This window comes from Pinus tabuliformis, chromosome Q (assembly GCF_031772625.1).
Source record: "Pinus tabuliformis cultivar Carrire ecotype Pingquan chromosome Q, CPIR1, whole genome shotgun sequence".
NCBI lineage: Eukaryota > Viridiplantae > Streptophyta > Pinopsida > Pinales > Pinaceae > Pinus > Pinus tabuliformis.
Window position 1 is genome coordinate 308,158,027 of NC_142296.1, and position 18,776 is coordinate 308,176,802.

At 36.7% G+C, this 18,776-nt stretch overlaps 1 protein-coding gene across 1 annotated transcript; it reads right to left on the reverse strand.

Moving 5' to 3' along the window:
• Positions 1-17,023: 17,023 nt before the first annotated feature.
• LOC149219436 (uncharacterized) lies at positions 17,024-17,416 on the reverse strand. The gene has a single exon (XM_089386820.1). The coding sequence runs from the start codon at positions 17,414-17,416 to the stop codon at positions 17,024-17,026; it is 393 nt and encodes a 130-aa protein (XP_089242946.1).
• Between the last annotated feature and the right edge of the window lie 1,360 nt (positions 17,417-18,776).

Consider the following 18,776-nt stretch of genomic DNA (forward strand, 5'->3'; position numbering starts at 1 on the left):
ATAGATGATTCCAATGTGGAAACATCTAGCGAACATAATTGTGCAATTACACCTCTTTGCTCCTTTTTTAGAAGCTTTGTCATGCCATTAGAGCTGATTATCTTTCCTGGTTTCCCTGCAATACCCCTTAATTCAACTTCCTTTCCTTCCACAGAAAATTTCATGAAAAGTTCTTGAAAATTAAAAGCTATTGTACCCAAGGATTGTAGCCATTGGACTCCTAGTACAACATCAGCACCTCCCATTGGAATGGAAAGCATTGGGCTAGTCAATACATATTCTCCCATGGATAGCTTGATATTATGGCACTTTCCAGAGCAATTTATTGTTCCTCCATTTGCAATCATCACTTGACACTCTGGTGCTGGATATAGGAAGCAATTCAATTCTTTTGCTACCCTACAATGAATAAAATTGTGGGTGCTTCCTGAATCAATCAACACTATTACCTTTTTCTTCTTGATTTGTCCTTCTATCTTGATGGTTTGAGGAGTGGTAATTCCCGCCAATGCATTACAAGATATGGTCGGATTTATTTGTTCTTCATCTAGGCTTTGTTCCTGGAATATATCCTCTTCTTTTGACCTTTCTTGCTCCTTTTCTTCTTCCTCTTCACAATCTATGTAGAATAATTTCTTCTCAGCACACTTATGACCCTTTGTGTATTTGCTATCACAATTGTAACAAAGCCCTTTTGCTCTTTTTTCTTCCAATTGTTGTGGTGTCAACCTTGTAGGTTGTGGAAGACTATGGGCAACAACACTTCCGTCTTTATAGTTGTGAGTGGTATGCTTCCTAGTTGCCATAATTTTGCTTTCCATTTTTCTTGCTAACCTGAATGCCTTCTCTAATGAATCAGGTTCCCAAAGGCGAACATCATGTTGGATATTATCCTTTAAAGACCCTATGAACACATCAATCCTATGCTCCTCTGGAATATCTTTTACCCTTATGTTCAATTTTTGGAACTCCTCAATGTGCTCCATTATTGAACCCTTTTGTTTGAGACTTATCAATTGGCTAAAAAAAGTGTTGCTTTTTGTATCCTCATAATGTGCTATCAATTCTTCCGTAAAAATTGCCCAAGTGATAAATTGTTTACGAGAACAAAGCCATTGATACCATACAAACTGATTTGGTTCCAAATATAAAGTTGCCATACGTACCTTTTGTGTGTTTTGCACATTATTGAGATCGAAGAATTGCTCCATCTGTAATATCCATGTGGCGGGATCCTTGCCATCAAACTTCCTCATATCGATTTTTGGAATATGGTGAGTCTTCGATCCAACATTAGAGTCTATGGAATCATGATTAACATTTCTTTTGTTCTCATCATGAGTTTCCTTTACTACTTTTCACCATTAGTGACCATTTCTTGTAGCAACTTATTCATATTTATCTTCAATTCTTCCATCTTATCATCCATGCCATCAATTTTAGCTTCCATGCCATTCATCTTAGCTTCCATGCCCTTTATCTTAGATTCCACGCCATTTATCTTAGCATCTGTTAGCTTTTGTGAGCGTGACATTTGTTGCACTTGTTCTTGTAATTTTGATATATCATGTAGCATTTCTTCCTCTTCTTCATGAGTCATGCTAGAGCTTTCAGGTTCCTTACTAGGTGTTTGCATTTTCTTTCCTCGGGGCATCAGTTACCGATAATAATGCTTTACTATGCCCTTTGAATTCCTTCAAACCAAGCTTATGCAAAAATTAAAAAAAAACTACACACCTTTTTTCACTTTGTAGAAGCCTGATATTGAATCTGATGTATCTCTGTAATTTCGAATCATCCAGTTCTGAAATTGTGACCTGTAGTAGCCTTCTGTGTCCTCTTTCCAATGCCACCAGTCTGATCCAAATTGGATTCTCCAAGAAAGAGTTATGCAAATCTCCCACAGTGACTTGATTATAGACTAGTTCAGTAGAGCGAACTTGTACGACGTGCCACGAGTCACTGTTTCAACCTTTGACTCTGAAAAATATATAAAAGAAACTACAGTCCGTCCTCTTTCTGTACCTTCTTACGAAATTTCAATCCGATCCTCAGAGAGAAAGTTATGACGATTTTCCCCAGGTCACCTGTTTTGAATGTAATTCAGGAGTCTGCAAAAAGACCAACTTCCTCAGATCATATCTCCGAAATATCGCGCGAAAAGCTCTGAAATTCGGACCCAAGGTTCAGCGCGATTTCTTCTCAAATGGGTTTTTTTTGCGACTTCTGAAACGTCACAGAAAAAAAGTTATAGCGAAAATGCCACGATGACCTGTTTGGAGCAGCGAAACCCTAGAATCCAAAGCTCTGATACCAAATGTTATGAAACCAGCTCAAGAAAAGATAGAAAAGATAGATCAACGCCTTAGAATTCAGCCTCTTCGAGGGGGCAACCTCCTTTACATTACATAAATGAACAATTCTTGGATGATACAAATGACAAAACCTCCTTTCTATATATAGGAGTCTAAGGAGTCACAATATAATCCAGCCGACCTAACAATAATAATATAAAGCCACAAAAATAACAATAGAGGGATTCTATGGGGCACAGAAATAACAATATGGGGGTAATAGGGGCACAACAATATAAATAAGGGGTATAACTACAATAGTAATGGGGTAATTACTAGTATTATAGGGACCCAACAGTTTTGAGCTCAACATTCCCCCATTCCTTGTCCTGCACCTAGTGTTCAATGTGGATTGCCGTCGGCCATACTTTCCACCACTACTAAACACATCCAAAATTGCAGAACAACTCACACCAACAGAGTTAAACCCAAACTACATGGAACATGACATAACTGATCAGATGATGTACATGTAGATCAAGAACACTCGCCAACAGAAGATCCAATTGTATAGGGTTGTCAAAGTTGGCCAACTCCCGCGCCAAGGTAAGTGGCTCACGAGAGACCAAGTTTAGCAGAAGTTTCCCCATCTCACGAAGGCACTCAACACAATGGAGATGGTTAAGTCAATAAATTCTTCAGGTAATGGTGCTTCCCCAAAATCCTTTTGACATGCTTCAAATTTTATTGAATTAGGCTTCTTGACCTAATCAAGCCACTTACTCCACTAATTACTTGATATTTTCAACTTTGATCACCTTATAGAAGCACCATGACTTATTTTAACCTTTTTCTAGAAAATTTTGACCATGATCATCGCCAAACACCAAATAATATCAAATGTGCCCGTGAAACTCGGAGAAAATTTCAAATTGCATTCAAACTGCATGGAAAAAGCTGTGAAATTTTGGTTGCAACTACACACTGTACACTACTGAATCTCAATTGGAATCTTCCAACTGAACGCATAACCCATCATTAGTGTGGTTGGGGAAAAGCATGAGGTAAAACAAAAAATATTGCCCTCAAATTTGTAACATAGATTTAGAGGGATGATTAGGCCTCTGTAACACCTTTCCATGCCCAACTTGACACCATGAACCAAAGTGAATGATTCAACAAGACTCAAAACAAGACATCAACTTGACCTCTAACAACCTTGCAACTCAGCTTCAGATGAGAGCTTGTTACATCATGAAAAATCTTCTACAGACCTCCTGAGACTATGACAACACTTAACAACATCATGACAACCTTCAAAATGTATACATAAGACTCTAGGTGATACATAGAGACTCATTAGGACATGACTTACAATAGGTGACATCAATGGCAACACAAACATGCCAACAAATTCATGAGAGTGATTTGGTTCAGGATAATGACCTATATCTAAATGTTGACGATATGAATATATGATAGAGTGACCTTGTCGTGTAACCCTGGATAATGCTCTTGCTTCATGATAGATAATGATAGTACTTATGATGCCGCTATGGACATTGATGAATATGTTTACTAGATACATGATGTTAGTATCCTTGTATGGTTGCCTCCTTGATCATGAAAGTGCCTCTATGCCAGATACGATAACAACTCTTTTGGATTAGTTTCATTCAGTTCACAAACGAAGTTGTGAACTGACTCTTGCTGGCCATAGGAGGCCTCATGTGTTTTATGATGATGTCTCATGAATATTTTACTTTGTATCTCAATTGTACAATTGATGATCATCTAATAAAAGAAGAAGAATTTGGATGGGTTTCCCCCTAGTCTCTGACCTAAATCTCGGTGTCTCCTTTGTGCATGAGTTTCTTCTATTGTTCTTTTATGTTCCTTTGCAATATTTATGTCATTGTTCTTTATATATAATTTCTTATAATGTTAAGATGTTAAAGGGGTGAATGTGATGTAAATGATGAAATGCAATTATCCAAAGCAAAGAACAATCATGCCCTAAAAAACATTAACAATTTGAAGTCTGATGAGAAGCCTAATTTGAAGTTTGTTTTGAAGCCTATCTTGGAACTTGTTTTGGAGTAGCTTTGAGGAATTTTTTTGGACCAATTTTCGGAGCTTATTGAGCAGTTTTGGAGATTACATTCATTATTTGCAAGGTTGGCGCCTGGGCTTTTTCAAGAGATTGGTGTCCTCGTTTTTTTTAAATAAATAAATAAATATATTTATTTATTTTCCACATAAAAAATCATAATTTCTTATTAACTGATGACAAATTTCATTTTATCGATGCATATCAATGCATTTGGTATATCTGTTTGAGAACTATAGAGACTAGAGAAAAAACAAACTTGTGAAAATCCCTTAAGTTACAATTTTTTTTGATGGCATGAAGCCTAGAGTCATCAAAATCAAATATATACATATCAACTTATTATGCTGCAGAGTTCACCAGATAAAAACATATAAAAACATCAGTCAAAAAATATATGTCAGAGGAGGATCTTTCTCTAAATTATGTGCATTATGCTGGTGATAGAATTTCGTTGTCGTATCTCCTTTTTGTTCAATGATTTTCCAAGTGCCATGATCTTGTTGAGTGCCTGCTTTAGATAGGTTATTAGCTATTGTGTTTCATTCCCTATAAATATGGAAACAATAGATCTGATTAAAATATTGTTTCAATAGAAAATCCTCCTGAAGAATGGGTTGTGAGCTATAACAATGACATCTCTGAGTCCAGTTAAACCAATTGACTATATTTATAGAATCTTCAAAGGTCTATAGAGAGCGAACTTATTTTTCAATAAAAAAATAGCAACAATTTTAAAGATAGAAATTCAACATAGTTATTAGATCCCATTCCCATTCCCATTTGTATCTAGAAAAAATGATACTCATGTAGATAAAAAACAACCCCTCCCCCACAAACATCATTTTCAAGGGATGCTTCGTTAAAAAAATCCCATTAATAGGAGTGATCGATAGCTTCAGTATATAGTATTCTAGGATGTTGAACAGAGTCTAAAGATGGAATAAGGGAGTAAATAACAAGAACCTATGTGACAACCTTGTCAGGGGAGGAAGGCTCATCCTAAAAATTAACTTTGTTCCTTGCAAGAAAAACTGTCCAACAGATGAGAGGGGCATATTCCTAAGTTGTTTGACATTTGTTTGGTCCCACCAAAGTTTCCATGCCTCACTCAAAGAAACCCCTTGCCAGACCAAGCCACCATTATTATTGTTCACGCAGATAGTCCATACCTGTTGAGTGAAATGACACTTTAGAAATATATGTCTAACCGATTCCTCAACATTCTTAGACTGAACACACCAATTAGGCTCTTCTTTTTCATTTGCAAATTATCATAGGTGGGGATTTTATTTTCCAATAAACACCAGAGAAAATCATGTGTTTTTGTAGGAAAACACAACTTCCAAATCTTCCTCCACACCATATGGGCCCCTCATGTCTACAATCATTTGTCAAGAACAAGTAAATGGTTTTAGGAGTATATTCGCCAAATGGGAAGTGTACGTAGCACAATGTGTCTTCAATGTCTCTGATTCTGACATGTGACCTATTCAAAGCCTATTCAAAATGTTGAGGTATTGAGCGCTGGCCCAACCTTATGCCTAGAAGGATGTGTGAGCATTATTAGTGATATGACTAAGAGTGATTTTCTCATTATAATTAAGGAAGGCAACCAGGTCATGAGGTAGGAATTTTTTTTTGGGTTTCTAATCCATCAATCAACACTAATCTTGCATTTTTTTTACCATTACCCACTTTCCCTGCAAGGCCACCCTTAATCACGTCAAAATAAGAGAGAACAAATTTCCATATAATCAAGACATTTGATTTATTCTCTTTTGGAGATCTAATCCATTTCCATCGAGGTTGGGAATATATACCTCTTATAAACCATAAAATTCCAAAGGCTTGTTATAGACAAAAACCTCCAACCCACCTTGGCCACTAAATCTTTCACAAATAAAGGGAGATTTTGAATGCCCCAGCCCCCCAGGCTTTGGGCACAACAATTTTATCCCAACACACCTAAGGCAAAATATGATCCTTTTTGGTCCCAACCAATAGAATTCTGCTACATATTTTGTGAGTTTGATATAAATACCTTTTGCAATCCATGATAAAGACATATAGTACACTGATATGGCTTCCAGAGTTGAATTGATGAGGACCAGTCTTCCAACTCTAGATAACCATCTAAAACTACATAAATTTAATCTTTTCTCAAATTTGGCTAGAAGCTAGAGCCAATCATCCTTCCTATAGTGATTGGGTTTGAGGAGGAAACCCAAGTACTTCATACCTTATTCAAGAGTATTGATATTAAAAGGAAAGAGGGATCGAATGCTTCTGACCTCACCAGGGGATAAAGAAAAAAATGCTAGGGATGATTTCATAACATTCACTTGCATCCTAGTGGCTTTCTGAAATAGAGTCAAAGCTTCTTTAATGGCAACAAAGTCACTTCTAGAACCATCACTGAATAACATAATGTCATCAATGAAAAGTAGATGAGTAATAAATACGTCTTTAGCCACCATCACTCCCTTCAAAATTTCCCTTCTTTTAGCCACAATAAGGAGTATACTAAGGCCTTCCACTACAAGAAGGAAAAGTAAAGGAGATAGAGGGAAACTCTGATGCAGACCCTACTGGGAATGAAAGAAAGGAGACGCTGACCCATTAATGAGAACTATAAAGGAGACAAAAGTAACACAACTCATGATCCAATTGATAAAAGGAACCTCAAAACCAATATGTGTAAGAATCAAGTGGATGAAAATCCAACTGACTATGTCATAAGCTTTTGACAGATCAATTTTGATTACTGATCCTTTCAATTTTCTTATTTTTAGGCTATGGATACCTTCTTTGTTGACCTCGATGGCTTCATGAATTTTTCTCCCTCCTAGAAAAGAAATCTGCTCCAGGGATATAATAGGTTTGGTCTAATTAGCAATAATTTTAGCAATCACCTTATAGATGCAATTACAAGGGGAAATGGACGTGAAGTCATCAAAAGAGTTAGGATCATCAAAATTGGATATGAGAGTAATGAAGGTTGAGTTGAAGGACGTGAGGATCCTACTGTTCTAGTGAGAATCCTCCACCACCCTTAGCAAGTCAACATCAAAGATGTCATAAAAAATCTGGAAGAATTATACAGACCAACCATCAGGCCCAAAGTTTTTATCCTTTTGAAACAATGTAGAACCCCTTGCAGTTCACCATTCATTATGGGATTCATTAGCTTTTGGTTTTCATCTTCCTCTGTTAATCGGGGGAAAACCTGGGCCAGAGAGATCACTTCTGTGATGGATGGATCCATAAGTGCCTTAACAAATTATTAAAATGAATTTATCCTAGGGAAACCAACTCTTCAAATGTTTTGGCTATACTCCCATCTAGAGCATTTAGAGACTAGATAATGCTTCTAGCATTCCTTCCCTTGGCATAATTTTGGAAAAATTTAGTGTTTTTGTCTCCACTCTTTATCCAATTCGCTCTACTTTTTTGTCTCCACTATTTATCCAATTCGCTCTACTTTTTTGTCTCCATAGCTCTTCCTTATCTTCCATGAGTTTCCTTCTAGTAGCTTCGAGTGGGAGAAATATTTGTTTGGACTATTCAAATTCATAACCACCCCCTTTGGGGGACTCCAGTCTCCCCTTCTCTTCCTCCACTGCTTTAAGAGTTTCTTCGTCCTTCAGTTTCTTTTGAATAGACCACTGGATAGTATTTTTTTTACCCTATTGAGGTTTTGAGCAAACTGTTATGTAATAGATGAGCCTAGATTAGGGCTATATGGGGTCTAGATATTTGAGACCATATTTTGAAAGGTCTCTTCTTTTAACCAAGTAGAGTTAAATTTTAAAGGGATGACAAGTTATCAGGGCCCCCCTTTCAGTTCTAACATGATAGGAAAGTGATCATATTTGCCTCTCGATCTGATCCACTAATGAAATAAAGGGACCTTTTCCATCATAGGTTCTTCCATAAGGAATTGATCTAGGCATTTAGCTATCGCTGCTTCCCTAGTACGTCGATTTCTCCAAGAGGGTTTATTCTTGACCACATCCACATATACCAATTTAAGGACTACCAGGAGGTGGGAAAAGTAATCTGTAAGGGGGTCCATATGAGCATGTGAACCCCAGACTTCAATAGCCCCTAAAGATAAGTTGATATTCCCCCCAACCACCAAGTTATATGTTTGCATACAAAATTTTCCCATTAGTTGATCCCAAGATGGGACCCTATCTTAGAAAGGGCCATATATATTGGCAACCATAAACTCCATTCCCAACTCAGACGAGAATATATCCACCCCCAAGACCGACTCAACACGAGAAGAGTTGATAAATTTGGTGGATTTGTTGTTTATACCAAGAGCTAAACCTCCAGAGTGACCCATCGCATAAGAAGCAAAAAAGATTCAATCCAGAAGGAGTGAAGCGAGGGCCTGAGAGATTCTATCTTGATTACCCAAGGTTTTCTACATAAGAATAATATCCAAGGATTGTACTTGAATCAATCTATGCAAGGATGATTTTTTGGACAGGCTAGCCAAACCCCTGTAGTTGAAGGAGATAATAGTCACGAGGGAAAATTTTCAGGGGCTTGCATTGCTCTAAACGCCCCTTCTATGGATCTTTTCCTACCATATGCAATATCTTGGTGAGATTTCATCTTATCTTTGGATATATGATATTACCTACCCCTTAGATGTCCCCTGATCTATTTTTGAGATACATGACCTAGGCCCCCAACTCTAAGAGAGGGAAAACCTTTCGATCAACGGGGCATCAGATTATAATGCGTGTGTACCCAAGGATTCCAACATATTTGAAACCACTGAGATTCTAGGGGAGGGGAAAACAGGAACAGTAGGGGGAGATAGATAGGGATTGTGAGAAAGAGAGGAGGGGGAAGGAGATGATGAAAAGGGGCATAAAGGATTTTGGAAGGAGCAGACCCCATAGACAAACTACATAAAATATTAATGAAATAATTCACAGAAGGTAGAGGAGAAAGGTTACCCATATAGGAAGTTTCCAAAATAGAAGTAGGATCCACCTCTGAGGGACCATGATTGTATTTGGAAATAGGGGAGACTTCCAGATCAACTATTCTCACATTTGTCTCTACTATCTACTTTTGCTTAGACTATGGTGCTCGTGCTGAGGGTGTCTCCAAACTATCTTCTTTTTCTCCTTGATATTGCTCTTGTGATCCCTTAGCGAGAGGAGTCCCCCGTCCTTTTTTCCTGTATAGGGGAGAGGGAAATCCCTGAGAACATGACCATGACAATGCCATCTCCTACATCTAAAGGGGGTTCCTTTATAGTCTAGAATTTGAAAATGTGTGTAACCTTTGTAGCATAGTTCCAGATCAGCAAATAAACCCTTCCTCGGGTCTATGTTAACTAGAATCCTGGACACTGTCATATTATTGGAGGATTTGTAAGACATATCAGACTCCTGAAAGACTCCCAATTTGTTCCCAATAGCTATGAGCACATCCAAGGACCATAATTGAGGCATGGGGGGCTTCACTGGGGGAGCAATACCATACCACGTGGGTTCATATTGGCGGATATTTATTGGGGAAAAAATGACATAATATATTGGGAGATATATAGGGGGTAGAGGGTTTTTATATTGGCAGGTATAAAAAATGGAGCCTAAAGTTAATGAAAAAATATAAAGGGGTATAGAAAATGTTAATGAAAAAATGTATACCTCCAATATCTAGTGAAAGTAGGGGATTTTAAATTAAGAAGGTGTATTGGTTTCATATTGGTAGGGGGTTAAATAATGTGTTTTTTAGAGGTATTTTCCAATATGTAGTCAAATTAAGGGTATTGTTTAATATGCCACGAATGCACGCGATATGTCTGAGGTTCATTGAGTGAAGCCCCCATGAATTGAGGAGGCAGTGTTGGAATTATGACCTAGATTGGGGCATAGTCGAGCCTTTCCTAACTCGCATAAAAAAGAACCCATGAAACAACTTTGACTGAATGAAAGCTAACCATGAACCATACTCAAGCCAAAAGAATTACCTTTGGGGTTGTGCCCAACGTGATGCCCCAATATTTCTTGATACATTCAATGAGGAGCTCCTCTGAGAACTTATGACCTCTAGCACGCCCAAATGCCATATTCTCCACCATAGACATAACTTCCCCCAATTGCACATCCTCCCCAAGAACTAATTTCATATAATTTCCTTTGGCCTTTGTACATCAGACCTTATTTCTTTTCTTACCACCACTAATTTTCCCATTATCCTATGCCATAATTCCCTTAGGATCAAAGGATATCTCCTTCTCTTCCACGGACACAGGTCAACTTGCTTCTCCCTTGATTGAGATAGACACAATATTGCTAAAACCTCCAGCAGTGGTCTAAGGAAGACCTGGATGAGAACAAACAGAGAAGGGAAATTTTAGATCTAACCCACCACTACATTGAAACCAAAGGAATGGCATTGAACCCTGCAAACCCTCTGCTAGGGTTGTGTATTCTCCTTCTTTTAGAAACCCATCTATCTGCTGCTATTCAAATGAAAGTCCTTCTCTCAGAAAAAACCCTGTGTGTAGAGCTCCAGAAGAAAGAGAAAAAAATTGTCTAGATTTGATGAGGTACACATATTTTTCATCCCCATGAACTCCAAGAGGCTCAAATCACATAACCTCCCCCCATACTTGTTGATTTGTATATTCGACAAATGAGATAAGGGAGGTTCCAACCGTAAATGAAGCCGCAACCTGTGCTAAAATCAGAGAAACCTTGGGGGGTGCCAATTGTCTCCCGAGCCTCTGCAGAACCCTACATGGAAAATTCGTCCACCTAGAATAGAATAGAGTCATTTTGGGAATACCCAAAATCCACCATCTCCTCCATATCGACTCCTACTTAATGCAACCACTAGATTCCAAATCGCGAGGCTGCCTTCGACTGAAGAAACCCTAACTACAGAGGGAAACAAAAGGAATTTTTACATCAATCTATGACCTTTAGGACTCTGATTGCAAAGAGACCCCATCGTGATATCCTTCACTTATTCGTATGAATTTATATAAAGGATCGATGTGCTCATTCTATTACTAGGTTGGTTCCTTGGTTTGTACAAAAGGATTGTGTCCTTATTTGATAGGTTGGAGCCTGGATTTGTAAAGGAGGATTGGTGTCCTCATCATTGTAATATGAGCTAAAATTATACAAGTTATTTTTGATTTTTAATTCTTCTATCCTAGGTTGGTTTGTGCTTCGTAATTGTAACAAATTTTAAACTGGAAAAATTAATTATTGGATGAAATAATGATTCAGGCTCCCCTCTTGGTATTTCTAACACTACTTGGTCTATATCTTCTTGAACTCACTCTGTTAGACCGTCTGTTGCTCTACTATAATTTCTTGATGGTTTTCACCCTCTACTGTTGTCACACTTTGCTGCTTGATCTATTGTTCTTCCTTGAACATCAATAACACAATTGACATCAATGACAACATGTGTGCAACAATCTCCCCCTTTTCCTTAGTGGAAACTCGTGTCTTCTAAACATGCCCGTCAACTTGCGGTCTTATCATCTTGCACACTCTTGACCAACCTACCCCTTCTCCCCCTTTGACATTAATGGAAAATGAATGAATCTACTTGGGATTGACCCCCCTGTGCTTATGTTGCTTTTGACTATGTTCTATCTGAATGTTTGCGTATCCCCCTGTTTAGGAATCCCCTTATGTGACTATCAACAAATTTCCACTGGATCAACTATTGTTCACAACATTTGTAGGGCCTTCAAATACACCTTGAATTCCCCTAAACTTGTGCCTTATTAAAGGATCAACTTTTTCTCTGTACTATGCACTAATTGAAAAATGAATTGTGGTCATTATTCTTTTGTTGCAACTCACGGTTGAAAGATGGACATAGGATGAAGAGCTACAAGTGCACATTCATACAAGTCTAATGATATGGGAGAGAGATCACTCCCAACCTCTATCTAAGATATTGAAATGGTTCTCTAAGAAGAGGCTTGGTAAAAATATCTACAACCTTCTCCTGTGTAGACATATACTCCAATCTAAAGATCTAATCCATTACTTGTTCGTGGAGAAAGTGATACGTAATTGAAATATGCTTCATTCTAGAATGCATGACTAGAGTTTTAGACAAATTAATGGCATTGGTGTTATCACATAGTATAGGTACTGGTTGAGTACAATCTTATTGAATATCCTTGAGATATGGGTTCATCCACAGAATTTGGGAACAACATGAGGCTACAACAATGTACTCTGGTTGAACAGTCGATAAAGAAATAGAACTATGTTTCTTGTTAAGCCATGATAGAAGACAACTACTAAGGAAGAATGCAACACCACTAGTTCTTTTCTTATCATCAACACTACCTGCCCAATCAACATCAATATAATCTTTCAATGTGAAGTTTGTGCCTTTGGAATACCATAAACCAAAATCCAGTGTCCCTTGCAAGTATTTAAATATTCTCTTTTCTGCCTGGAGATGAGTTTCCTTGCTGTTTCACTGAAACTATCCTAATAGTCCATTTTTTGGCACGATTAGGAAATTTTTTTGGGGCTAATATTTGCAGGTGGGCTAATTTTCCATGATTAAAAAAAAAGATTTGTGAATTTCCATTTTTGTTAAATGATTCACCCAAATTTTATAGTATAAAAACTATTTTACCTTAAAATAACCAAAGTTTTATAGATTCTATATAAAATCATAAGAAATTGAATATTTTTCAATTTGCATATTAGGGACTAGTAATATTCGCCAAGTTTTCTAAACTTTAAGATAAATTTCTATCCTTAAAATTTCCCCTATGCATGATATTTGGTCTTGTAGCATGAGATAAAATAGACTACCAATCATTAGATGATACATAGGGTGATTCACTTATGGGGATTCATCATCCCTGTTGATTTTAAAACATGTTACCATGGTTGTACTTACAGGTTTATAGTCTTCCATACCAAATATCCTTAAAATTTCTTTGAGATACTTAGCTTAAGGGATAAAAATCCCCCTGTCTATTTTTTGAACCTAAAGTCTAAGGAAAAATGATAGTTACCCAAGCATGGACATTTGAAATTCATTTTGCATAACAAATGCAAATAATTGACTCTGTTTATGAGCATTACTCCTAAATATGACGTCATTGACATACACCACAAAAATCAACAAGTTATCATCATTTTATTTATGTAAAGATTACTATTTGTTGTGCCTATTTCGAACCCTTATTGTTGGAGGTATTTATCAAGTTTATGATACCATGCTCTGGGAACTTGTTTAAGCCCATACAACGCCTTATTCAGCTTGCGCACATGATTTGCTTTATTACCCAATTGGAAACATTCAAGCTGTTCAACATAGAATTCTTCTTTGCCACTTGATATACTTTGAAGTTTTTATAACATGCAAGAACCAAGAACATTTCGATTGCCTCAAGTCTGGCAATTAGATCAAATGTCTTCTTGAAATCCACACCTTCTACTTGAGCATAATCTTCGCAGAAAATTCTTGCTTTGTTCTTGGTGATCTGAGCATCCTCATTTAGTTTATTATTGAAAACCCACTTAGTACCTATCACATTCTTATCCTTAGGTCTTGGTACCAACTTCCAAGTTTGGTTCTTTTGAATTTGATCTATTTCCTCATCCATGGCCTTAATCCAATGTTGATCTTGACTAGCTTGATCAAATTATTTAGGTTCTATTATAGAAAACAAAAAAAATTGGCATGGCTAGGGGATCCCACAAACTTTCTTCTTATATGAACTCCTACTTCTTTATTTCCTAAAATTTGACTTTCAGGATGATGTTTTTGTACATACTTTGATGGAGTTTTAGCAAGTTGTGGATAAGCTTTGTCATCTTCTTCTTCATGATCCTCATACTCTCCTTGTTCATCTTTTTCTTCATCTTCAGGTTGATAGCTAATTGGAACATTTTGGGGTTGCTGTTGTTATTTATGTATTCAAACCTCATCAATCCTTACATCAATGCATTCAATGATCTTACATAGACTTATTGTAACATTTGTATCCTTTGATTTTGGAAGAATAGCCAAGCAATATTCCTTTGTTTGCCCTTGAGTCAAAATTTCCAAGATTATCTTCGTTTTTCTTAATATAACATCTTCTCACAAAAAATTTGAAATGCTTTATGAAATTCGGTTTTCCATACCATAAATCATAAGGAGTTTTATTACTTTTTGCTCTTAAATGTGACTTATTTCGAATATTGACTATTGTTTGGACAAATTTTCCCCAAATGGTATGTGACACTTTTGCTTCATCCAACATTTCCATGGCCATTTCTTGGACTAGCTTGTAAATCCTTTCAACAACACCATTTTGTTGTGGGGTCCTTGCAACTGAGAACTGCCTATTTATCCCACGTTTTCACAAAAACCATAAAATTCCTCTAAGGTGATTTCTCCTCCTTGGTCTAATCTCAAGAATTTTATCTTCAGTTCCATATAATTCTCTACTTGTGCCTTAAATATTTTAACTTTCTCAAATGCCTCACACTTTTATTTAAGTAGATCAACCTAGGTCGTCTTAGTAAAATCATCAATTAAGAGCATGAAATAGCACTCACCTCGTGGAGACTATTTTCCACTGGGACCACATATATATGTATGAATGAGTTCTAGAGGCCTTGTTGTGGAATGCTGCTTTGCTTTGAATTGTACTCTATTTTGCTTCACGAATTAGCATGACTTACAAATGTTGTTACGTTGTTTTGAGATTTAGGGAAAATTTCTTAATGACTCCCTTTTACTGAGTTTTACTAAATGATCAAAGCTGAAGTGTCCTAGCCGCTTATTTCATAACCAACTTTCATCTTCCTTTTCGATATGACAACTTTCTTTGCTATGCTCCAATACATAGACAATGCATGGAGTCCTAACTACTTTCATTATACTTTTTCCTGTATTTTCCTCCTTTACTACATAAAAATTTGACTTGAATATAACTTCATGCCCTTGGTCACACATCTGAATGACACGCAGAGGATTATGCTTAAGACAATCTATATATAACACATTCTAAGCCTTGGTCTTTCCCTTTTCCAAGACTAATATCCCATTTCCCATTATTATTGTTGATGCATTATTACCAAAAGTGACATTACCATCTCTGTCTTCATTGAGAGATATAAAATTGGTTTTGTCTATAAAATTGCTTTTATCACTTGTTGTGTTCTTTAAACAACCACTGTCAATGAGCCACTGGCTTCCTTGATTTTGTGTATAGAGAGAAAATCCACACTCTTCTACATACTTAGGCTTCTTCCTCCATACTCTAGTGAATTCTTCTTTGTCATGTTTATAGGGACCAATCATTTTGTTTCTACACTCATTTGCCTTATGTCCAATTTTTTTTGCATATGTAGCACTCAATTTCATCCAAGAGAGTACAAAATGAATTGTTCTTACCAACACTATTCACATAAGGAATTTTAGATATAGAATTTAAGAACTGACCAGATCTAATAGTTACATTCTTGATATATGTCTATGCTCTACCATTTATAGTCTTATGACCAAAATTATGACATGAAAAACAATGCCATAAAAGAGGTCTAGGTACCTTGGTGTGAAGAATTTCCTTGGAGGTTTTGACCTTCTGGACTTGCTTTTCTTGCAGACTTGAGGAGGCTCGGGCTTCTGCTAGTTACTTTCTCCACATTTATTCATGGGGTTGGTTTGATCATGTTTCTGTTAACCTTTGACTTCATTCCTTTCTTGATTAAACTGATTCGTTGGACCTTTGAGTACATAAGCATAACTTTTGGCTTCCTTTAGTTTTGGTTTGTTATAGTTTGATTCTCCTTTGACTGATTCCGAGAGTTTCTTTATATCCAAGTCCCATTTCAATGGTAGAAGATCTTTTATTGCTAAGGATGTCATCTCATTTTTCAAATCCCTTAGCAAACTTTGGAATCAGATCCATTTGGGCCTTTTTTCTCTCTAGATATTTCCTTAGAGAAATAACCTTTGCTTCTAGTCTTTCACAATCCTCTTCTTTCTCTTTTATATGATTCATCAAGACATCCCTTATTCTCTTAGCTTCTTCTAGCTTTGTTTTCAAGAGAATTGTTGCATCATCAAGAACATTATCTTTCTACTCATAGGCTTGTAGCCATTAATTCTTCTTTTTATTCTTTCTTCTTAGTCTGTTTATCTCATCCGATGCACGTAGAAGTTCTGCTTCCATATTTAACTCTACCTCACATTCTTCATCTTCTAGATCAGTCCTTTCTTGATCCGAATTAAGATTCTTAGGAGCCACAATTTTTTTTTCACCTTGATTTTCTTCAGGGCCAGATTCACAGTCTTCATCATCCTCTAATGAAATATTATCTTCTTTGGAGTAAAAACTCTTCTTTTTAATATATTTTCCTTTAGTATTTCTCCTACACTAATTCTTTTCTTGTCCCTTTTCTTCTTTATTGTTTTCTTTATATGGAAACTTAATTGCAAAATGACCTATTTTACCACAATTGAAGCATTTAAATGGTAACTTACCTTTATATTTCTCGGAGCCTCTTTTCAACTTCCTCACAAAATTGGCTTCTATTTCATGTGAATAATGACTGTAGCAATCATGGTCTCAATGTCCTTTTGGTTGATTTCAAGCTTTGAAGGCTGCTTCTTTTAGTTTTGGTTGTGCATTCTTTGTCCTCATTTCATAAGCAGTGAGAATCCCATGAATCCCATCCATTGTTAATTTTTCTAGATCATGTAATTCTTCTATGGTAGAGACCTTTGCATCAAGTTTAGAGGGAATAGGTCTCAACACCTTTTGTACCACAACAACTTCGTCTAACTTCTTGCCAAACCATTTAATGATGTTCACAACCTCATCTACTTTGATAAAGCAACTATCTATGTTCTCATCCTCATTCATTCTCATACTTTCAAATTGTACCCGATGTGTTTGAAGTTTTGCACACTTCACCTTGTTATCTCCTTCATAACTACTTAGAAGCTTATCCCACATTCCTTTCGCTATGTCATAATGCATAACTTTAACTAATTTTTACTCTGCAAGGCAACATAGGATAACATCCATTGACTTAACATTATCTAGGGAAGCCTTCTTACTAACTTCATCAGTTGGAAGGGATGAATTTGAGTTGTAATTGTCGACCACAATCTGCCAAATATTTGTACCGGATAGGTTCTCATTCTAACTTTCCAAAAAGTAAAGTTTGTCCCATTGAACAAAGGGGGTTTAGGTGAAGTAGAACCATCTTGACTGACCATTTTCCTTAAAGGATCTTACTTCCAACTGTTAGGATGTTATTTAAGAAACCTTTCTCTGATACCAATTGTTGCATACTAAGAGGGGGGTGAATCAATATTCAATTAATTCACACTACTTAAGATTTTCACTTCAACACTTATATATTTCCTCTATTGTAAAATTAGCCAACAATGATAAACATATACCACAAGAGATTTAACGTGGAAACCCATACGAGAGAAAACCACAAAACATCTATTTTTATTTTTTTATAGATAGATGTAGGAACCAACCTACAGTTACATGGTTTGCAAGCACCCACTTCTAGGAGACACTAATCTCCTTTCAAATTTGCTGGCTTCAATCCACTGGAGATACCAATCCCTAAAGTTTTGTAGGCACCCACCCACAAGGAACCCCAATCCCCTCTTGATCTTTGATTTGTATCTTGTTTGTTGCAAGTAATGTGTTCTCAACTTTGCTCTTTCTTTGCTCCCTTTGTACTCACACCAATTTCTACTGTCACAACAAATGTATTTGCTACGTCTTTCACCCTTAATATTTCTCTTACACATTCACAAATATTTCATTGTACTCATACTCTTTTCTCACTCAACATTTCACAATTGTCTTGATATCTTAGTTACACTTCTTTTACTTCTACACAATATCAACGACTTCAAAAATTGTGTAACCATGTATTTATAAAACATGAACTCTTCCAGGAGTCCTACCTTTACCATGGGTATCAACCCACAATATTTACACATGGAATTGTGCTTTGACTGACTCTTATCCTACACAACTTGCCAACATAGTGAGGAATCTCCTTTCGCACACCACATCTTCCTCTTATGCTCTGTAGACTGTATCTTTCTCATCATCCAATGTTGTAGCCTTTGTACGTTTGCATTCACTCATGTACATGACCACAACTTTACATACCAGAACCTCATACCTGCTCTCTGTTATGCCATGGAAAAATGCCACTGACTCACGAGTTTAGATTCTCTCTTTACATGACAACACACTGTGACCACTACGCAAACACATTGAACACATTGGACTCGGGCGATTACACTTTAATTCTTTCCCAACGTGCTGATGAGCTGATAGATCGATAACTCTTAAGGTTGGG